Here is a 23,467-nt window from a genome sequence, read left to right as displayed (position 1 = left end):
CTGGCTGAATTTTATGCCACCTGCTGGAGAACCTTTCTGGACTGTTAGAAATGGAGCGGCTCCTGCTGCATCTGTGATGGGCAAAGCTTTCTGCATGGAATACAAGGATCGAGTTGCCTTAAGTCAAACCATATGCAAGTCACACTAATTGTTGTAACTGTACTGCTGATGCCACTCCAGACTTCACTAGGGCTTTCCAAGGCAGTAGTTCCTCATGTAGTTGGAATGTTTTCAACTCACATTTGAATGTTTTTTATGAAATCTGGTGTGGCTATGAAAAGTGTTGGGCGGGTGAAGCTTTTCCTGTTTAGTTCATGGTGAATTTTGAAGCCTCATTTCCAAGCGTAATCCGTGCTATGGCAGCAACCTACAGGCTTATGGTGACTTCTGTGAACTGCTACAGCAGTGTGGTGATAGACCAGCACTTTCAGCACACTGTGCATTACTGCACAGGGACTTGCCAAGTGTTTAAGCAAGGAGTTACGTGCATAGTTGCCCACCACAGTGTCTGCGCAGAGCTCAGTGTCCAAGATGCCAACCCAGACCATAAAATTCCTGTTCCTGAAAATGGACTTGCCTTGCCTGGAAATGAGGACTATCACCAAATCCTCCCAAATAGTCCAAGAATCAAAAAGGGCTCTTCAGTGCAAGCCTCCAGCAGTTTAAAAGACATTACCGGTGAGGCGATAAACCTCGCCAGTGGTAAAATAAAGGAATTCTCCTTTGAAAAGCTCAAGAACTCTTCCAGTCATGTGGCCTACCGAAAGGGAAGGAAAGTTCGGTCAGAATCATTCAGCAGACGATCATTTGATTTTGACTTGATTTATGGGCACTTCAACAATGATGAGAACTGCCCTCCGTGTGGCTTTTTGCAGAGTCCCTCACCTGTGGAGAAATGGCAGGAGAGCAATGATGCTCCCGAAGTCAGCATGAATCCCATGGTTCCCTTCTCCCCTCATTCCTTCTCTGAAGAAAACTTCATTACCCAGATTTTGGAAAAACACAAGCTAGATGGTTCTTCTGGTGGAGATATTAAGGTGTGCTTAGACATCTTGCTCAAGTGCTCAGAGGATCTGAAAAAGTGCACAGACATAATAAAACACTGCATCAAAAAGAAGTCTGCGGACGGCGTTAGTGGAGGGAACAGCAATGATCCCCTGGCTAATTCAGAAATGATATATATGAATCTGATGACAAGATTTTCTTCATACCTGAAAAAGCTCCCCTTTGAGATCAAACCACCGGGACACAAAGAAGCTGGTGACTTGGCAGAACTAGTGAACTGTTTTCATGGCTTGCAGCAAACTCCCTTTCCCCCAGTATTTGGAGATGAGCAGCCACCTAGATACGAAGATATTATTCAGCTGCCGTCTTCAAGTGCAGTTCCTCCCAGACTACCAGGTGATCAGTGTGAGGTGACAAGCACCTCTCAGTCCGTCCAAACAAGTACTGTGAGCTTTACCTCAAACTCCCTTCACAGCGTCCCACAGGAGACCAGTGTGAGAGGTGTGAAAGATGCTTGTGCTCTACCTCAGTTACCGGCCACAAGCCCTTCTGACTGCACGGCTTCTGCTGAGGCTCTGTACATTGAGGAGGAGTCCGATGGGGAAAGAACATTAGGGAAAATAAAGAAGGCAGAGCAGAAAGGGGGCTGGGAGAGTTTAGAGCGCAGCTACCAGCTAGCTGGTCATTCTGATCTGTCTGCCGATACTAAAGCAGAACATGCTAGAGTAGGAGATGGTGAGCTCTCCCACGCTTCTGAGAAAACTACTCCTTTAAAATCAGTTTCAGATACTGCATTGCGTGGTTCCCAAGCTGAGGTCCTCAAAGGAGAGCAGATGTGCAGTAAGATAGACAAGGATGAGATAGACAAACTGCTGCTGGACTTGGAGTGCTTCTCTCAGAAAATGGAGAGTACTTTGAGGGAACCCTCTGTAAAGGAGAGTGAACCTGCCCGTTCGCAGGTGTTTGGTGGGCAGGGTAGGCAGGTACTACCTCTGGCTCTTGAACCCAAAAGTAAACCAGTTGACCCCGCTTCCCCTTTGTCAAAAATCATGGAAACAAATGGTCATAAAATGGAAGAGGATGACAAAGCCCTCTTACTGCGTATCCTGGAAAGCATTGAGGACTTTGCCCAGGAACTGGTGGAATTCCAGACAGGCAAGGGAAGCTTGTCCAAGGAGAGGGAAGTGATGCAGATTCTTCAGGAAACTTTAACGACTCCTTCACAGTCCCTCCTTGCAGGGCAAAAAAGCTATGCTGGGGCTGCCTCCAGAGACTCTGTTCCAGCTTCCATTCAGCAGGCCCCAGAAGTGATTAAGGTAAGAGAACCAAACCTTTGACGGGATAGTGAGTAAAACAAACCTGGGAAAATCAGGGGGAGAGGAGGAATTACATCTGCTAAGTGATTCATTGTGCTTTGGATGCTGTAACATGGAATAATATGCTCAACCTGGCAGAAATGTAGCGTTTATTTAAATACAAACAGAAAAAGGAAACTAAAACCCCTAAGCAAACAAAATATGCCCTGATGTGCAGTTTCACCTTTCAGCTTGTTCCTTTCCTGCTGGTGCTCGTGTAGGCTGTTTGCTTGTGGGTTTTGGGTCCTATATAACAGAGGGTAGAAACAGTTTTTGGCTAACTAACTGCTGTATTCCTGGGAGCGAGTATTGGACAACCTCTCACCACTTCACCGAGAACTGAATGTTCCTCTTCTCCCTTTCCCATCTCCGAGCAGACTCCAACAGCCTTTGTTGTCCTCCTCATCGCTCGTTCCTAAAGAGAGAGAGATCTTCCACGGCACAAAGGTCTAGGAACATTTAATTTTCTTTTCCCTGTCCCCAGCGCATAGAGTCCTTGTTGAGTCTGCATTGCTTGTATCTCTCCAATGAAAAGTAGGTTTTCCCAGGAAAAAGGGTCTTGATGGGAGCTTTTAAGGGAAGCCAAGGCTGTCTGTCCAGCTCTCAGTGCTGTTCATTTGATAACGAGTGTCAAATTTTCAAGACAACTTGGTGCTAAACTTCCAAGCGCACAGAGAGGGCTTCAGTTTCCAAAATTCACCTTCCACATAGGTGCTTAAAAAGTGCCCAGGTGAACTTTCACAGCTCCTTCTAGTTGGAGCATGATGTGCATGTCTTCAGAACAGTCCACTTGCCTGAAAATACAGGTATTTGGTGCAATTCTGAAAGGAGGTGGGTGGGATGTGTCTGACCCGAAGTAAATGACAGTGCCGAGATCTTCTTAGACTAGGCTCTCCAAGTGTTTCTGATGTTTCTTTGCTTACAGAAAATGGTAAGCATAACCTTGTCTGATATATCCAGCAAGGGAAAGAGTCTTTTTCCTCAAAGATTGTAGAATTAAGCAGTTCTAAAGTGATCTCTTATAATAGCTGTTATTGCCTTGTATATTAACTTACAAAATTTTCTAACTTGTGAACTTCAAATGAAAATGTTTGATAAAGCGTGACACTGACTTTGTGGCAGTTTTTCTATAATAGTTGAAAATTGGATGCATTTACACTGTAAAATAGCTTATCAGTCTGGTCTCTTACCAGATTCTGGTTCTCTAATCGCCCACCCGTGTTAGTTAATTACTTAGCCTGTGTGTTAGTTTGCTCCCAGCCTGCCTTCTATATAGATACATATATATCTATATAGATACATATATATCTATATAGATACATATATATCTATATAGATACATATATATCTATATAGATACATATATATATATATATAAAACATGCACCCATACTACAAGAGCTGTTCTCTTCCCTGCAGCAGCACAATCCTTCCTTTGTGTAGATGCCCATAACCAAAGATTATGGGAGAAAATAACTGCCTTGGGGAGCCAGAGGAGCTGGAGGGGGCCTGGGCTGAGCACTGCGCAGTGTGGATGCGGCTGGTAGCCTTCAGAGGGAGTCAGCCCTTAGCAGAGCGGGCAAAAGTCATCTGAATTGCTGGCTCTACGCTTACTCTAAGGTTTACTGTTATTTATAGTATAGATGTGGCCACACACTTGGCCGTGGACACAAAGTCCTCTCTAGGTATAGCATCTAGGGAATACATCCATGTTCCTGGATAACTCTGGATCTGGCTGGAGCTCCATGTGGTTTCTGATTCAATATTGCACGTGTGCCTGAATGAATAATATGTGAAGTATTTGTTATATTTTCTTAGGGCTCATAAAACTGTTATCAAATAGTTGTGCACACGCACAAAACCCGCAGAGATCTAATAGCAATGAAAACACAGTGCAGCTTTCAAAGTTGTGACAGTTTTAATATCCCTCAAATCCTAAGCAATGAAAAAGGAAAGGGAGAGCCACTTCAGACCGAGCTGTTTGCTGGCTCAGTTGGCCTATCTGTGGTGAAGTGTGCTAATTTATATCAGCAACAAACTTTTCCCTTTATCATAAAACCAATTATGATTGTCCACAGAGAACAATAGAATTACTTGCCTCTTCGTTTTCAAAACCAAAATATTTAGAAATTAGGACATGAATACTCAAGAAGTCCATCAGTTTCACAGAGCACATAATGAGCACATCATGCTGCTTTCAGGCAGGCCAGGAAGTATTGCATACTTTTAGACTGTCCAACATTTCCCATTCTGAGATCCAGTTTTCCATTGCTTATCTCTAAACCTCCAACTATTTGTTTTTAAATTTCCTGTTCTGTGTGCCTGCCTTAAGCTGATTTTTACTACGTTGGTTTTGAAAGAAATAGTTCAGTGAAAACAATGCGGTTGTCTACTAGAGACTAGCAAAAACCCCGAATATTTATCTATATTTTTGTCTCTAGATAGGAGGGCGATGAGGAGTGAAGCCTGGCTGGACTGGCAAGTGTGAGGGAAATGGGGGGAACAAGAACCAGTGAGTAGTGGAGATGGGGCTGTTGGGATTCTCTGACCCGATCTGTGGCAGTGCTGAGTGTCAGGGGTTCCTTTGGAAGGTAGCTACCTTTTGAGTAAAACCTCATCGTCTGCAAAGTCCTTGGAAGGGCCGGTGGTGGACGGTTTTGACCTTAACCTTTGTGACCTTGGTCAACCATGTGTACAGGATGACAGAGTATTTAAATTCAGTTAACGCTTGCAGAATACTTGGTACTTCAGTGAAAGTAGCCTGGAAAAGCCTCTAGGAAACTTAACTCATTCTGTTTTCAGAATCAAGTCTGAGTAGTGCAGGACTCTGCTCCAAGCACTGTTCATGCATTTTATGGTAAGAGCTGTTGGATAAAGTTTGTGAATAATTTTGGGAGCAGAAATCAGGAGCGGGGTTTGATACAAGAGGAGGCCTCCTTTTTGTCCTTCATCTGATGAGTATCTCTTCTCAAAAGGCTTACTCATGGTGTAGTGAGCCAGAAGGAGCAGTCCTGCTTCCCATTTCTCTCTCCTCTGTGCCTCTACTTGGGTTTGAATCTTTCTTTATACTGACTATGATGCTGCTAGACAAGATTAGTAAATGGAACTGCTCACTCTGAGGTCAAACGGCTGGTAAAACTGTCTCTGGACAGGGACCGTGGATCTGGGAGTGGAGGATTTACAGTTTACGGAGTTGAGAAATGGTCTCAGACCACCTTGTCTGACAACATTATTCCTCAGATTGTAGAGCCTGGAGTCAAGTATCCAAAGGCTGTTCCCTGCTGCCACGTATTTCCTCTGGGCTGGCTCTAGATAGCATCTATCTAACCCTGCCTCGCCTGAATGACTGATGGGGGGAGCTTATTGCTGGGACTCTCAGACGTGTTCCTAACTTACTGTGATCTAAAACATTGTCCTGAGGCCACACACCTTGCTTTTGCATATCAGGATATCTATGTTGCAAGGTTAAAGAGGTGGCCTGAAGATGGCTCTGAGTGGAATTAAGACTATTTCGTAGTCATATATAAAGTTAAGGTTGACCTGGCAGCTTGGTAATCCTGCTCCCTCAAAATGCTACTTTATAGTTCTGTGTGCTCCTTTGTTTTGCAAATTTTATGAAGGGTCTCGTGTGGGGTGATAAACTGTGAAAAGTATCTTCTATAACATCATAGTGACTGTACCTTTGTCATGAAATAAACAATGCATCCAAAATATAATGGAAAACTTTTCTGGAAAATCAGCTTTCATTTACATATATTACAAATTGTTTTGATCAGATAATGATAATATCTGTCAATTAAGCTGTACACACAATCTGCACTCTTTTCAAACATCAATTATTCAGTATTTCTAAACCCAAATAGTAAAAAGGGGCACTTTTTTTTTCTGTTTGGTAATAGTTATTGGACTAAATGAGAATAGTAAGTAAATCTTAAAGTATTTCAGAATCAAAGATGACACAGGTAAATAAGAAAAAGAAATCAGATGAAATTAAAGAATTAAAAGAACTGATACCGAACACTTAGGGACATGTTCGTGGCACACGGGCACCTTTTGAAATCAGGGCAGATACAATCTCTGCTTGTGTGAAGTTGAGTTCTCTTGAAGTAGACATCTACAGGTAGGTGAAACAAAGCCTAGTGTTACATGTTTTTCAGCCTCATTGACTCTAAACCCAAGAAAAAGTCACGTTGTGACTGGAAAAGTTTAATCTGTTTTGAAAACGGTGGAAGCTGGTGCCCTTCTCAGGTCTCCAGAGTGCATTGAATTGTTGCAGCTGGGCTTTGGGGTCCAGCTAAGTCCTGTGATGATTAAATCATCCAAATCTTTGAGGACTATGCCTCCAGCTTTAGGCACAGGTGAGATTCCCTCTGTGTCCTGGTGGCTAACGAAGGCAATCTGACACCTCTTTAGATTTGACATCTCTCACCTTCATGCTTGAAACTGGGTCACTTACAACAAAGAGGAGTTTCTAAAATGAGACTGCAGTTTGTTTAGTTGATCTGTAGGCTGTTGATACCAGATTTTTCTGCTGTGGGCTTTGTCCTGTTGACTTTGAAACTGTTGATAGGAGATTTTTCTTACTGAGAATTTCTCATAGCGCTGTATATTTATGTTTTTATTTATACCCACCTTGTGTGTTTTGGGGATAGGGAGTACTGTGCTAGGAACCTGCTGTAGTGCAAAGAATTGGAATTGAGACACAGCAAGCTTTGCCTCCACATCACTTGAATTTTTCCAGGTTATCAGTGCAAAAAACCCCAAAATTCTGGGATCTTTTGTGAATGGTTAATTTGCAAATGAAAAGTGTGTGGCTGTTTTAGTTGTGTTTTTTTTTTTTTTTTCAAGTAGCAGCAGTGGCTGCTAGATTAATGTGTCTCTTAGGTATGCATCTTTTAAAGCCCACTGTAGCTGGTGTGGATGCAGCTGTAGATATGAGAAGTTCTTTGGCCTACACTTCTCTGCAGTCTGTAAGCAGGGCAAGAGTTCAGCTGAAGGTGAAGTAAGTACACTCGCCACAGATGATTTACAATAAATCACCTCGTGCCATGCTGCTATACGAGGTGTGCAGGACTGCCAGTACAGTGGAGCCTTGTGGGCTCTTTAGGCATTGCCTTTATGTTTAGAAAAAATTGTCAGAGTAAGAAAAAGAAAATTTATTTCAAAACTGTTGCATATGGATCTGTGTATGCTTCACTTAGTGGCAATTCCAGTTAAAACATTCTTGCCTGCCTTTTTCTTTTTGGGGGCTCCTTTTCTTTTTTTCTTTTTTCAACCCCAGGCAATGCTACAGCCTCGGGGAAGAGTGGCTGGAAAGCTGCCCAGCAGAAAAGGACCTGGGGGTGTTGGTGGACAGCCGGCTGAACATGAGCCAGCAGTGTGCCCAGGTGGCCAAGAAGGCCAACAGCATCCTGGCCTGTATCAGGAATAGCGTGGCCAGCAGGAGTAGGGCAGTGATGATGCCTCTGTACTGGGCACTGGTGAGGTCTCACCTCGAGCGCTGTGTTCAGTTCTGGGCCCCTCACTCCAGGAAGGACATTGAGCTGCTGGAGCAGGTCCAGAGAAGGGCAACGAAGCTGTTGAGGGGTCTGGAGCACAAGTCTTACGAGGAGAGGCTGAGGGAGCTGGGGTTGTTCAGTCTGGGGAAGAGGAAACTGAGGGGAGACCTTATCGCTCTCTACAACTACCTGAAAGGAGGCTGTAGAGAGGCGGGGGTCGGTCTCTTCTCCCAAGTTACAGATGATAGGACAAGGGGTAATGGCCTCAAGTTACGCCAGGGGAAGTTCAGGTTAGATATTAGGAAATATTTCTTTACTGAAAGGGTTATCAGGCATTGGAATGGGCTGCCCAGGGAGGTGGTTGAGGCACCATCCCTGGAGGTATTCAAGAGAGGAGTTGACATGGTGCTCAGGGGTATGGATTAGTGTTGGGAGGTGTGGTGGTGTGTGTGTGGGTTGTGTGTGGTGTGGTGTGTGTGTGTGGTTTTGGGTTTTTTGTTTGTTTGTTTGTTTGTTTGTTTTTTATTGGTTGGACTAGATGATCTTAAAGGGTCCCTTCCAACCTAGGTGATTCTGTGATTCTATGTTTAGTTTGGAGAAGAGGAGGCTGAGGGGGGACCTCATTGCCCTCTACAACTCCCTGAAAGGAGGGTGTAGAGAGGTGGGTGTTGGCCTCTTCTCCCAAGGGAATAATGACAGGACCAGAGGAAATGGTCTGAAGTTGGGGCAGGGGAGGTTTAGATTAGATATTAGGAAGAATGACTTTACTGAGAGGGTGGTCAGGCACTGGAACAGCCTGCCCAGGGAGGTGGTGGAGTCGCCATCCCTGGAGGTATTTAAGAAACGTGTAGACATGGCACTTCAGGGCATGCTCTGGTGCCCGAGATTGTTGGTTTGTGTCTGTTTGTGGGTGGGTGTGGTGTGGGGTTGTGGGTGTTTGTTTTGTGTGGTTTTTGTTTTTTGTGTGTTTTTTTTTTTTGTGGTTGGACTCGATCTCAAAGGTCCCTTCCAACCAAGAAGATTCTGTGATTCTTATCCCCATCCTCATCCTACCACTCAGGCTTCATAATAATTTGCAGGGATGGCAGAGTGGGCTGACATTCTAATAACCTTGTGATTCTTTGGACTTGTAGCTGTGAATATACACCTGGACTTAAGAGCTTTTTCAGCTCCCGGGTTGCACAGTTTAGACATAGCTACCGTGACCTAAAGGAACCCAAACTGTGCTACGTTCTCCTTCAAATCTTTCATGAAGAACTGGATTCCGCAGCCCAGGTTGTGGGACCACGGCCTGGTGATTGAGAAGCAACAGGAGAGGAAAATAATCTTGGGGGGTTGATACAGATTTATGAAGACATTAAAAAAAATTCCTTTTGTGAATGTCAGCTGGAGGGATGTCTCTCCTTTACTAAATAGTCGATTTAACTGCACAAAAGCAAATTTATGATGGTAGGAGCATCCTTTTGCATAGACTGTTTCTGTGTCTGTAGTCATATTAAGCAGTGCTGTGCATGTTCCTCAACACAGGAAGGACATGGACCTGTTGGAATGGGTCCAGCGGAGGGCTGCGAAAATGGTCCAAGGGCTGGAGCACTTCTCCTATGAAGACAGGCTGAGAGAGCTGGGGTTGTTCAGTCTGGAGAAGAGAAGGCTCCGGGGAGACCTTATAATGGCCTTCCAGTACCTGAAGGGGCTACAGGAGAGATGGGGAGGGACTCTTGATCAGGGAGTGTAGTGACAGGACAAGGGGGAATGGTTTTAAACTGAAAGGGGGGAAATTTAGATTAGATATCAGGAAGAAATTCTTTGCTGTGAGGGTGGTGAGAGCCTGGCCCAGGTTGCCCAGAGAAGCTGTGGCTGCCCCATCCCTGGAAATGTTCAAGGCCAGGCTGGACGGGGCTTTGAGCAACCTGGTCTGGTGGGAGGTGTCCCTGCCCGGGGCAGGGGGTGTTAGAACTCAATGATCTCTAAGGTCCCTTCCAACTCTAACGATTCTGTGATTCTATGATATGAAGTAACCTTGGGCCTTCTACAGGAGAATGGGAAGAGAAGGATATTGGAGGCTCATCTTGTCCAATGAAAGCTTTCTGTTGATAAGGCTCATTGAAACCTTTTAATTTCAAATGCACTATCATGATAAAAGAAAGTCCTTCTAGCTAGAAATGGGACGTTTTTCTATGTTACTAAGCTTACAGAGTAAATGGGCAAAGTAGCTAGGGCTTCTAAAGTCAAGTAGGGAAAGCAGGCCATGGGACTAGGTGTTTGTTTATCCTGTGGAGTAAAAACTGGATTTAGGCCTTTATTTAGCATCCTGTTCATGATTGGAGCAGGAGAATACACTTTTTAGGAAGCCTAGACAAATCTGAGCAAGAGTTTGAAGTCTCAAGGTCTGCAGAGAAAGAGCAGACTATTGTCCACTGAGAATTGCTTTGCCATGTGAGAGCTATGGGAAAAGTGAATAAAATAATGATGTATTTTGTTGTCTTTATGAAACAGTTATTCTTAAGAGCTGCTTTAGAATGCCTGATCTTATTATCCAAGATCACCCTGATGTGCTTGCTTGGCGTTAAAGAAACTAGATGATTTGCTTTTTCCAAGCAAGAAGGAAAAATTGATGTGTTTTTGAAAATTACAGCCTTTGGTCTAGTGTGGGAGCTAATGTTGGTCTCTGCTTCATCGCCTCAGAAGCAGGGAGCTCAAACCACCAGCATCATACGCACACGGGCCTTGCCTGAGAGCGTGTGGTTTAACTCTAGCTGAGTCTAACTGATGGGAGTTTGTACCTCAGGTTTCGGCACTGAAGCACATAAAGTAAGAACTATTGGGGAAGATGGTATATTTAGCCACTTCTGCAGCGTATCTAATTTTAGAGCTCTTGGTAGTGGTGGTGGGTGCTTCCTTTCCCGTATTACCCCTGGCCTATTACAAGCCAAGGACGGATTGTCTGTCATGTAGCCAGCAGGGAAATAGATTCTGTTGTAGATCATGTTTCTCAATTAAAGTATTACAAGAAGGCAGAAGATCCTGGTGGTACTGAAAGATACTTTGAATATTAGTTTAAAAAAGGAAGGTCTGGCTTGAGGAGTAAGATAAAATCTCTAGGTGTTGTCCTTGTGAAGAGAGAGAAGACATAGTATGTTGAAGCCATTTGCCATTTTTTGCCTGTAAAAAATCAAAACCAAGAAAGCAACGTGCTGGTCTTGACGTGGTCTCCTACAGAGTCCCTGTGCCCCTTCTGGAAAGGGCAACATCTGCTTAGGAGCTCACCAGGATGATGATCAAGGAGAGTTCTCTGCGGAGGGACCCAGACTTGGGAGGGGAGCTAGCTTTCCTTGCGAAGGGCTGTGATTTTGTTCTTCCATCTCGATTCAAGAGGAGGCTGAAGTCATTCCAGCAGGCCCAGGTTTGAACGCTTGGCGTTTCTTTTTCTTTTTCTCTTGCTTTGTATTTTTTATTGGATCAGAGAATCAAACTGTGTCCCTCTAGGCGTGTCTATTTGCAGAAAGTTATTTGCAGCTAGATACCAGCAGGTTTAAAAATAAACCTTCCAGGCTTAGATTGCAGAGTTAAAGTGTCTTTGTAAACAAGGGGAAAAAATTAACAGCAAGGGCAGTGATTTAATAGGGAGAGATAGTGTAAGGCTATTAAATCTTTTCTGTGATTTTTTTTTTTTTTTTTTTTTTTTTTTTAAGAAAACCCCTCTTCCTGTATGTGATTGCTCTGAATGTTTCCTGTTGCATGTGGAACAACCGCAACATTCTGCTGTGTTTAGTGGGTTGTGTTCTCTACTGTACAAATTTGTGCACAGACCAGCTTACCTGGCTTTGGCATTCAGGCTTTTACTATCACAAGGTGCTGCTTTGTGCTGTTTCCTCCTATCTCTGGGCTGTGGCTGAAGGAAAGAATAGGATTGTTGAATCATTTAGGTTGGAAAAGGCCCTTAAGATCGTGGAGGTGTAGCCAAAGAAAGGGAAATTGCACCACGGCTATGTTTCTTGGTAAATCCCAGCTGCTCTGCTTGCTTTCTGGGACGACTGACAAAAGATTGGAGAAGTTTATGCTAGGACACCAAATGGGCACGTAGCCACCCCAGATTTACAGGGGGTCACAATATGCTGAAATCAGCCCATCTTGAGCTTCGTCTATATGTAAATAATCAGTGACTCAGGGAGGAAGTTAAAAAGTTGAAATTATCAGCGATGCAGCTGTTTCCTAAGAAACTGCTATTAAAATTGTTTGAGAGGATATTGTAGCACGTTTTGTTTTCATGATTTCTGGTGACAGGTTGAAGTACATGTATGAGGTTAATCTCTGGATCATGCTTTTTTCACATGAGGAGAAACTACTCCCTAGAGGAGAATCGCATGAGGTAATGATGTGTAGTAATAGCTTGGGTGGGGACCACGAGCAATTTAGAAGAGGCTAACAAGAACCACGCAGCACAGTTAAGTTCACTCCCCAGGGTGAGTCTGATCACCTAAGGACATAATCAGGGTATGGTTTGCAGGGAGAGATAAGATCTCCTAGTAGACAACTGGAAAAATTGACAAGCCTTTGGTGCATGAGCTCTCCGTCTGGTCTGCAGTAGGAACAGCGACCTTCGCTGCTAAACACGTCAAGAATAATGGCTCTGGGGCTGCAGATCCAAGGCAAGTGAACCTCTCCTGTGAGGACAGACTGAGAGACTTGGGGTTGTTCAGCCTGGAGAAGAGAAGGCTCCTGGGAGACCTATAGCAGCCTTCCAGTATCTAAAAGGGGCCTGTAGGAGAGATGGGGAAGAACTCTTGATCAGGGAATGTAGTGACAGGACAAGGGGGAATGGTTTTAGACTGAAAGAGGGGAGATGTAGATTAGATCTTAGGAGGAAATTCTTTGCTGTGAGGGTGGTGACACCCTGGCCCAGGTTGCCCAGAGAAGCTGTGGCTGCCCCATCCCTGGAGGGGTTCAAGGCCAGGCTGGATGGGGCTTTGAGCAACCTGGTCTGGTGAGAGGTGTCCCTGCCCAGGGCAGGGGGGTTGGCAGAAGATGATCTTTAGCTCCCTTTCAACCCAAACCATTCTATGATTCTAATGCAGCGGGCAAGTGCAGATGAAAAAAAAGATAGTCTTACTTTCTCTTCTCTTTCTTCCAATACTTGTTCCCTCTTGCTACCTCCCTCCTTGCCATAAAATCATGTGTCATTCTGTCTTGCACTGAGCCCCACGGGCCTTTCTGTGAGCTGCCTTAACTCGTAACACGGTAGAATATCATCCAGCAACAAAGCTAAGTCAGTTTTCTGCTTTTCCAAGTGGGTTAAATTGGTTCATAGAGGGGTCTCAAGCTCTGGAGCTGGCACTTGGTCTGCAGTGACAATGTACATTTGGGAGTGAAGGACAGAGATGGGAGCACTTGGCAGCAGCAAGATGTTAATTTTTGTGCCTTGTGGGGCTATATCTTGCAGCTTGGGTGTGTTAGTGTGAGATGACCTGAGAGTAGAGGTAATTGGATTCGCTAAGTACAGAAAAAGCACTAGCAGGAGGAAAGGTAATAGGGAGCAGAGAGGTGAGTGATAGGTAGTTTGTGGAACATGTAGGTGTTGGCAAGAGATTAGAAGGTTTTTTGTAAAACCCGTATCTCTTAAGAGCTGTACATTTCAGTTCTCATGCTCATCTTTTGCAGGACTCCTTATGGAAGGATTAGAGGGGCCCCCGTAGCAGTGTTGGTAAGAAGGGAGGTAGGGAGGTCTCTAGTCCAACATCTCACTTGTAGGAAGACTGTTCCTAACACTAGGTTGCATCAGAGCTGTCTTTCTCCAAGTCTTGAAAACTTCCCAAGGATAAGGATGCATCCCACGCCCTCCCAGCGACCTCTTGCAAGCTGTACTACCCTCAGTTAAATTCACCCTCCTGCTGTCCAGCCTAGCCCTCCCAAGCTGCAGTTTATGGCTGTTGCCCCTCTTACACCATGTACCACTAGAGTTCGGCTCCCCGTCTCTGTAACGGTGTTTCAAATAGCTGGAGGCTGTGGTGAGCCCATCCCTTCGCTTCCTCTTTGCCTGGCTAAGCAGGCCCAGCCCCTCAGTCTCTTCTGCCACGTGCTCCTGACCCCAGCTATCTTATTTACCTTCTGTAGATCTCTGTCCTGTCTCTCCCCATCCCTTTCAAGTGCATGCCCAAAACTGGTTGCAGTAATCCATGGAATTGTCAGAGTTGGAAGGGACCTCTAGAGATCATCCAGTCCAACTCCCCTGCTAAAGCAGGGTTGCCCAGAGCACATCACTCAGGACTGCATCCAGGTGGGTCTTGAAGATCTCCAGAGAAGGGGACTCCACACCCTCCCCGGGCAGCCTGTTCCAGGGCTCTGTCACCCTCACCATAAGAAGTTTTTCCTCATATTTGAATGGAACCTCCTATGTTCCAGCTTGTGCCCGTTGCCCCTCGTCCTATCGCTGGAAACCACTGAAAAGGGTCCGGCTCCATCCTCCTTCAACCCACCCTTTAGGTACTTGTAAGCGTTGATAAGGTCTCCCCTCAGCCTTCTCTTCTCCAGGCTAAAGAGCCCCAGCTCTCTCAGCCTTTCCTCGTAAGGGAGATGCTCCAATCCCTCCATCATCTTTGTTGCCCTACGCTGGACTCTCTCCACCAGTTCCCTGTCTCTCTTGAACTGGGGAGCCCAGTACTGGACGCAGTATTCCAGTTGTGGCCTCACCAGTGCAGAGTAGAGGGGGAGAATGACCTCCCTCGACCTACTGGCCACACTCTTCCCTGCGCAGCCCAGGATCCCATTGGCCCTCTTGGCAACAAGGGCACATTGCTGGCTCATGGAAAGTTTGCTATCCACCAGGACTCCCAGATCCTTCTCCTCAGTAGTGCTTTCCAGCAGGTCCACCCCTAACCTATACTGGTGCCTGGGGTTCTTCCTCCCCAGGTGCAGGACCCTACATTTGCCCTTGTTGAACCGATTTGCCCTTGTTGAATCCAGATGCAGCCTCACTAGTGTCAGGCAGAGGAAATAATAATAACCTCCCATGTTTTCCTGGCCCTACTCCTAATGCCGTCTAGTACATCATTTGCCTTATTTGTAATTAGAACAACACTGCAGGCTCCCGTTGAGCTTGGTACACACCATCTCCCCCACATCCTTTTCAGCAGAGCTGTTCCTCAGCCAGTGGATTCCCATCCTGAATTCACGCTTGGGGTTGCTGTGCACAGGCAGAGAACCTGTCACCTTTTCTCACGGAAGTAGTTGAATAGTTTGTCAAGGTGTGTCACACCTGAGGTTCTGCCTTTCATTGTGCCAGGCTTCCCCCTAGGTAAGTGTCCTCTGCAAATCAGGGCAGATGAGAATCATGGTGGGCATTCTGTGAGGAGTGGAGGTTTATGCCCACTGCTGTCCTTCTGTCTGAATTGGTCTGGATGCTCACTGGTTATTTTCTCCAGGAGGTTTTCAGGGAAGAATTTGGAGCGTGGGCTGAAGTATATCAGTCGCGGGAAGGGCATTTGTAAGATCAATAGGCACATTTGTCAGTGGAGGCACGCAAAGTCTGTGTTTTCAAAACTCAACTGCATAAGGTAATGAGGACCTAGATCTAGCCTTAGAGTCAGCCCTGTGTCCCTCACCATTGAAATCCTTTTGTGATTCCGTGTTGCTTGGATAGAGTTTATTTTCATTCGTGTTTTGCTGCGAATGGACTTTGCTTCTGCTGGTGAGTTTACGATTTATAGTAGAAAAGATTCTCTCCAGAAATGCGTTTTCTCATAGTCTCTCCTCTTCGTGCTGTTGGGAGCCCTGTGCAGATGAACCTCTGCTGCTCTTAGTCCCCTTGGAGATGGGTAAAAAAAGAGGCAGCAGAAAGATACAATGATGGGAAAGGGCTTCAGGGAAGGAAAATAAGAGAAAGTCTCGGGCCAAAGATACAAGTCAGCTCGGGAGAACTGATGATCTCCGAGGATGGCTTGTGTCCAGCTACCATCAGACTCCAGTAAGACAGGAACTGTAAAAAATGGAAGGAGACATTAAGTCAGCACTGTGGAGTGCGAGAAACCAGGCTGAGTCACTGTACCCTAGAAAAGAGGATTACAGAATCCCGTTTGGAAAAAAACAAGAAACTGGTAAATTTATTATCTAGGCTCCTGTTGGAGATTGGGGCCGGGAGGAAGGAGTAGAAAGTATTTGAGCACTGGATGTGATACTGCTTCCTTCCATGGAGTTTTCTGCTGGGACTGGCAAGTCCCTGACAGACAGGCCTGGCTAACAGAGGTTTAGTGTCTGTGCTTTGTTCGTGTAGCTACAATGAGGCTGTAGTTCTGTCTTGTTTATTTATAATGCAGATGTCACTATTTTAGTCTGTCCATAAATAAATTGTATGACAGGCAAAAGGGGATATAGTGGATAGGGAGATTTTAGTTAAGGTAAACGACACCATGCTATAGGGCAGTATTTAAAAATGGGCTTTAATCTCACCTTGCTCTTTAGCAAAAAAAAAAAATAAAAATTCTGTTAGCTATTGGTAATAAGTTAAAAGATTTATTATAGTATTTGTAGTTTCCTTTCATGGTTGTCCTTTCTGAAAATGCATGTCACTGTTGGAGAAACATGTTCCACTAAGTAAATGGCATTTAAGGTTAACTTTTTGCAACAAGAAACTGTTTCTCCCAAGGAATTCCCACAGAAATTCAGCTTGTATCACTTTATTTTTCCCAAGTAGTTGTAATCGACTCCCTGCTGTCTCCATAGTGGTTGGCATCTGGTTATACCCATCCCAGAGCATTAGATTTCAAGATTGTTTTAGGGAGCAGGATCCTCAAGAGCCAGTTGCTGCTTGTTGTTTTCTCTTTGTGGTGTTGTAGACAGCTCATTTCTTACGTGAGAAGGAAGAAGACAAAGTTTAAAAATCTTACTTCTGTTCCTGAAGTAGAAGCTTCTGAAAAGAAGCCACCCATGAGCAATGCTTCCACCTTGTTTGCCTTGGCCTGAGCAGGAGTTAGTGATTCAGCCTTACTGGGAAGGCCATCTGCAAACCTATGTCTGAACTGGCTCCCTATTTGGAAGCTCAGCAGCATTCCCAGTATTTCTCCTATGGATGTCTAACCTTCTGGCTTGTGTTATGGTTATGGATCAGTAAATTAATGTGGATTCTGGGGTCCTGACTGTATGTGAGCTGGTACCAAGCGTTGCTGACTTTGACAGTACCTGGAGGAAAATGAGTTGCTCTGCTTTTCAGAAGGTGGAGGGCAGGGCCAAGTGGATGAGTTGTGTTCCAGGATGATCAGCTCGAGTCTGGTGCCATATCAGGATGTATGGGGTGTGCAGAAGAGGAAGAAAATGGCACAGTGCTGTTGTGGTGCTCTGCTTTGGGGATGCCCCTTTGCCTTCCAAGAAAAAAAATAATCAAATTCTATCATTCTCTTATACTGTAAGGGGATATTTTGTTGAAGTGAAGAGTTAGCGCCCTTTGAGAGTACAATATATTGGTTTGCTTCCTTTTGATTTGTGGACCTTTTTGTTCAATTTGAGTCATTTCTTCTAGTTCCTCACAGTCCTGACCGCTAGGAGTGCATGTGTGCATTGAGGAGATTAATGAGCAATAGACCTGTTTCAGGGAAGCGGATTTTCAAGACAAATTGATGTTAAGTCCTATTATAGAAGTCAAGTGGCTGGAGTTGGCACCTCATTTTCTGTTCCAGCTTTGCATTGTTTGTTTGAATATGGTGCTGTGAGAGACTGGCAGGGATTTCCCCTCTGCTGGAATCCAGAAAGGGAAAACCGCTGAATAGAGTTGGGTTGTGGCTGGAAAAGCCACTAGCTACACAGGGCAGAGAGGGTGGCAGGCAGATCGTAAAAGCAGAAGTGGTGACGTGCATGAGGAGTCCTCCAAGCCAAATTACTAGCTTGACTTAGGCACAAAGGTCCAATTCACTAACCTGCTATTTCCCAATCGGTTGGAGGCTCCTTGAGAAGACCTGCCTTGGAGAGCTCCATTCACCCCTGTTGCTTAGCCTCCCCTACTGAAGCAGGCAGCCATGGGAGGGGAGGTGGCTCTTCATCCACCTCTAACATGCAGCAATGGCCACTCTGGGGCCGTCTGCTCCCTTCTCAGGCACGTTCAGCCTGTCTGGGTTTTGCTTTTGTTACTCTACTGAGTAAAGAGCAAAAGGAAGCCAGGAGAAGGGTTGTTTTCTATTAACCCATTGAGCTGCTGCTCCTAAAGTGAGTAAACCAGCTTCCTCCCCAGCTTAATTCCTGCCACCATTTCAGGTCCCCTACCTGCATTGTCATAATGTGGGACAAAGTAATCAAGGCTGATGCTTACTCTGTCCCACAGCCCTCTTCAGCCTCAGACCCTTTGACCCTCTTTACTGGCTCACTTGGAGCTCCAGCATCATTTGGGATTGGACACAAACACAAAGGTACGCAGTATGTGGGAGAGTAGGAAAAGTCAAGGAAGGGAGGAAGAACAGATGGTGGTAATTTGGCTTGTTCTCCAAAGGTTGAGAGCTATATTGAAGGACCATACTGACTCCTTATACTAGTATTGATACCTTCAGAAAACTTGAAGGCTGCAAGTAGTCTTCAGCTGTTCCTTTGTTGCAAGAGAGGAGGACTTACATTAACCAGGAGCTTGGGTTCACTTGTTCTGTACAGAGCAGTTACAGTACAGAAGTGCTCTTGGGCTGGCACGCATGTGCAAGCACGTGTGTTCCTGCTTCTGAAATGGGACAGTGTTTGGAAGAAGGAAGAGGTCTTCCCCATTTAAAAAAAAAAAAAAGAGCAGTGAAGTGGAGGAGTAAAGAAGAGGAAAATCCTTCCATCTCTCATTTTACAGGTCTCTGAAGAATGGTTTGTAAAGTATTCTAAAATGCAGAAAAAACAGGGCTTAAGGAGGCTTTTCCAATTCTCACCTCATCTTCCTGAGAGCAAACCAATGGCAAGCTGGAGTATCCAGTATGTGTTAAGAAAAAAGCTCCAAGCTTCTTGAAAATAATAAGGCAAAGCATGTAGTCAGTTCATCATATACATTCTCTGTATGTAGTGGACTCGGACTTGGCTACTTTATCCTGAAACCATTTTGTTTTGAAATAGGATAAACGAAGTGAAAGTTGCAGCTGTATTTACTTGACCGTTGCCTTATTAGCCTCTTATCACATATGCTGTTATATTAATAATAACTCTTGCATTGGAACCATTGTGCAATAGGCAAGCCTGTCGCCTTTTCCCAAGAAAGTGTGTATTCATGGGGGAGTAAGGAATTCGTCATCCTTTGGCATTCTAGCATCTGAATTCTGCTGCTTATACTGCTTTTCAGAGTTTATAAAAAGTATTCCCTCCTATGTCTGAAAAATTTACCTATTTTAGGATCTCATTATGTACTGAAATACAAATGCTGCCTTTTATGAAATATATTGATGTATGGCTAGAACCAGAAGATTCCAGAGGTCCATTAGAAAGGTGATCTAGTGGGGATCACCATATCAGCTGTATGTTTACTACAGACAGGAGAGGAGTGGTAGGATGGATGGAGCGATAGAATGAGGGGTAATGGTTTTAAACTGAAAGAGGGGAGATTTAGACTAGATATTGGGAGGAAATTCTTTACTGTGAGGGTGGTGAGACCCTGGCCCAGGGTGCCCAGAGAAGCTGTGGCTGCCCCATCCCTGGAGGGGTTCAAGGCCAGGCTGGATGGGGCTTTGAGCAACCTGGTCTGGTGGGAGGTGTCCCTGCCCAGGGCAGGGGGTTGGAACTGGATGATCTTTAAGGTCCCTTCCAACCCAAACCATTCTATGATTCTATGGTGTAGAGCTAATGAAAAAAGAGATGGTAGGTACAGGAGAAAAGAGCACCTTCAACCAGGCGTGCAGAAGGCCTGGTTTCCATTTCCAGTTTTCTCCTTGTTTTCCAGCAAATGATGTAGGTGCTGATTCAGTGAAACCGTTGGGTGCTTCACCTGCAAAAGGACTCTTTCAACTGGAGTTGTAAAGAGACCTTTCGCATTTTGCACTAACTCTGTGTGCTGTATCATGTGGGTGCCTCATGACAAACTGCTGGCTGCTCGTAATTCCTAAAGTCAAAATTGACATTAAAAAAATCAAAAATTCAGTCATCAAAAGTGTCTTGGACTGCTCAAGTTGGGCACAGAATAAGAGGCTTCTTGAAATTTAGAACACAGTCTTGCAAGTCTTTCCTTAATTTATCTGTGAAGCGATACTTTGGCAAAACAAATGATGCTCCCAAGGGATGGAAAATGTCGATGTTGTGAGTGTAAGTTTGCTCATACTTGAGGCAAGACGTTTGTGTGAGTGGGTGTTCTGGTTCTAGGGGGAGATACTAAAGACCAGATTTTGATGCTTTGCTGTTTTGGGGGAAGAATGACGACACAGTGACCAACGTGAGAAGAAATAGCATTGTCTTTGTTCTATGGTGTTGCTGACTTGCAGACTGTGTTCCTTTGTGGTTCAATAGTATATTGTAATCCACAGCTACATACGTAAAATGCACAGAAACTATATAAAAGCAGATGTGACAGATCCTAAATTTGGAATATTTGATATTGCAGAAAAATTTTAATTGGCTACTGAAGACATGCATTTTTATGCCTGTGCCATAATTTAATTGTTGGTGGGTTTTAATTTTTTCCCTGATCACTGAGAGCACAAACTATTTTCTCATGCTCGGAATGCCGTGCTGTTAAAAAGCATTTGTTATTCATTATATTTTCAGGTTCAAAGTAAGCAAGAGAAGAAACCTGGAACTTCATCCCCAGTCCCTTTGAACTCTGCAGTTAACCCTTGCACTCCTCTGCCTGTGAATAAAGCCACCAGCAGTACCCCTTTGTCGATAAACATTCCACGTTTCTACTTCCCTAAAGGACTTCCGAATGTCTGCACTAATCACGAAGAGATCATTGCCAGGGTTGAGGAAGCCTTTACAGAGTTTGAAGATGAGAAAGCAAACATCAGTGAAATGGGGAAAATTGCTAAGGTAACTATTCTCTATGTTTTTTGGGTTTTGGAGAGAAACACTGAAACTGAAACTAATAAAGTACCTCACAGCTGTTCTCAGTTTTAGTGACAAACGAACCAATATCCTTTTGCTCTGAATGTTTTTGTTTAGATTAAGCAAATAGTAAACAAAGATGAGCTCAGTTTGCTGCTTGTCACATCTATGTTATGCTCTTTCTTGCTTTGATTTGCGAAATGGTTCTTTCCGATTTCTTACCAAATATAAATTGTATTTTTGTGGTTTTTTTTTTTCCTCTTCCTCCATAATTATGCTCAGGAGATGGCACAAACTTAGTCTGGGACATCAGGTAGTGCCAGATACCCTCCTTGTGGTTAGCTGTCCCTCTAAGCTGGATGTGCTCTATGTACACTCTTTCAGCATTGCTTGAGAAAGCAGTTTCCAGCCTACGCCTGCTTGGACGTAGAAGAGGGAAACGCTTAGTCAACCCTCAGCCACTGAGATGCATACGTTCAATATCCATAACGCAGGTGTCAGCAGACTTGGAGTTGTTACAGTCTGTTAATGAGTTCCTGGCTTCAGGGAACAAAACACAGCACTTGTGTGGGAGCACGCTGCAGATGGGTGGTTCTATTTTCCTCTCCTTCAACCATGGTTTTTAGTAAACGCTGATCTAAAACTAGCAGTTGTCAGACGCATCTCATATGTTCAGTTTGCCCTGAACGTGTCTTTGGCACTGTAGATTGAGCAATGATGTTCTGTCCAAGAGGAGCACTTGTTTTCCAAGAAGGAAGATTATTTTTTTTTTCTGAGAGACTAGGTTGTTCGTTTGTTTGTTTTTAGAGAAATTGAGTGGCACTATTTGTAAACCGTCTCTGAAAACATAAACAGAAAAGCTCCTTTGCTTGGCCATAAAAGGGTTTGAAACTGGTTTTATGACAAGACAGGCAACTGTGTGTGGCCTGTTGTGTTCAAACTGGGGAAAGCAGGAAGGTGGTGTAGAAGAGACCTCTGACTTCGTTTGGTGTGTGCATCTGTCTCTACGTGGATGTGCTCCATGCCATTTAGCTGTTGTAAGGCTTGCTTCTGCTCCATGTGATTATTGATAACGGTACCAGTTTTGGGGCTCTGAAATAAGCTACATAAAAACACCAGCAGCAGGTAAATGTCAGTCTTTCCTCAGAGTAGTTAAACGCCTGTAGAAGTACAGTCGCCTGCCGTAGGGATGGCTGAGTCCGAAAGCGGTTCTTGTGCTGACTGGGGTTCCCAAAAAACCATGCAGACAAAAAGGTGCGACTGGGCTTGCAGGATAGTCTTGCTCAATAGAATAGAAGAGGCTTTGGGGGGAAAGCAAAAGCGATGCCTCAGCTATTTCTTCAAAATATTCATCCTTCCATTTGGTGTGATATCCTTCTTACTTGTGCCTGGCCCTAATCAGCTTGCTCCCTCCCAGGCCTGTGTTTTGCCAAAGTTCTGATACCTTGACTGGAGTCATGAAGGTGGCTGGAAAGATCTTTGTGGTAAAGAGGAGGTTTCTTGAAGGTGTCAGCAGCTGAATGTTTGAAGCAGTTTTCCAGCCTGCTATTCTGAGGCATTAGAAAGTACAAAATGCTTGAGCTTTCATTTGATTGCCATTCTGAAAGCTAGTAGCCTCTGCAGAGGCTAGTTAAAAAGTCCTTTTTAAGGGAGTCCTTTTGCTGGAATCAGCCTCTCCGTTCGTGCTTTCATTTTTTTTTGTTATCCTGCTGTTACCTAGTGGTGTTGGGAAAATGGGCTGTTCTGGGTAGAAGGCACTGAAAGCTACAGGGTGGGAATTATTCACCTTCAGGCATTTAATCATTAGTTGTCTCTAATTAGAGTTGAAGTTCCCTTCCTGTCAGCGAGAAGAAGTCAGCCCATGTAGAGAATGGGTCATCCATTTCTAAGACGGGTCATGAGGTAGCTGGTTTGAGTGGCCTCTGGAAGGAGGTGCCTGTTTCTCTCCACTTCACTTTACGGGGAATCTTGCTAAACAGCTCAGCCAAAGACAGAGCTGAAGAGTGTGATAGTCTCTGATCCTCTTCCGAGCCTGCCAGGATGTATTTCTCAGCTATTTAAAATGTCATATGATGAAGCAGAAAGTTATTGGTGGATCCTGAACCTTGGCGTAAATAGCTTTTTTGACTAATCTGTGTGCCATTACCACTTCATTTCCCTTATGTAAAACTCTCGATGGTGAATTTGGTGTGTAAACAAGCAGGCTCTTCTGGTGACTGCTTTTGTGTTCCTCATTGCAGATCTGTGGCTGCCCGCTGTACTGGAAAGCACCTATGTTTAATGCAGCAGGAGGAGAAAGGACAGGATGTGTATCTGTCCACTCCTTTGTATCTATGTGGAGAAAGTGAGTATAGCAAATGCAAAATTCTCATTCCAGAAAAAGAGAACAGCCTCTCTTTTCTTTTCTTTTTTTTTTTTTTTTTTTTGTTTCTTTCACCAGACTTTTCAAATCATTGTCCCTTACTTGGAAAAAAAAAAAACAAATGGCTTAAAAATATCCATTAGCTTAAGCTTTCTTCCGCAACACTCCCTGAACACTTGTTTCCATGCTGCACCAACAAACTTTGAAGCAGTTGTATAGATGATGAGACTTTTTGGTCTGGTTGGCACATAAAATGTTTTAACGTGCTCCCTAGA

General features: G+C 44.5%; 1 protein-coding gene across 4 annotated transcripts in view; it reads left to right on the top strand.

The window, feature by feature from the left end:
• Nucleotides 1–314: 314 nt before the first annotated feature.
• PPP2R3A (protein phosphatase 2 regulatory subunit B''alpha) overlaps nt 315–23,467 on the top strand; it is a 46,099-nt gene continuing 22,946 nt past the window's right edge. The window contains exons 1-3 of one of the 4 annotated variants that reach the window (XM_074153123.1): nt 315–2,321; nt 20,555–20,815; nt 23,071–23,174. In XM_074153123.1, coding sequence (XP_074009224.1) covers nt 315–2,321; nt 20,555–20,815; nt 23,071–23,174 — 2,372 coding nt within the window. Of the gene's footprint in view, nt 2,322–10,789; nt 11,262–20,554; nt 20,816–23,070; nt 23,175–23,467 lie in introns of those variants that run through there. The other 3 variants (XM_074153124.1, XM_074153126.1, XM_074153125.1) reach the window with 3 other exon arrangements.

This window comes from Numenius arquata, chromosome 9 (assembly GCF_964106895.1).
Source record: "Numenius arquata chromosome 9, bNumArq3.hap1.1, whole genome shotgun sequence".
In the NCBI taxonomy this organism is placed as follows: Eukaryota; Metazoa; Chordata; class Aves; order Charadriiformes; family Scolopacidae; genus Numenius; species Numenius arquata.
This window is presented reverse-complemented; position numbering and strand designations above follow the sequence as displayed.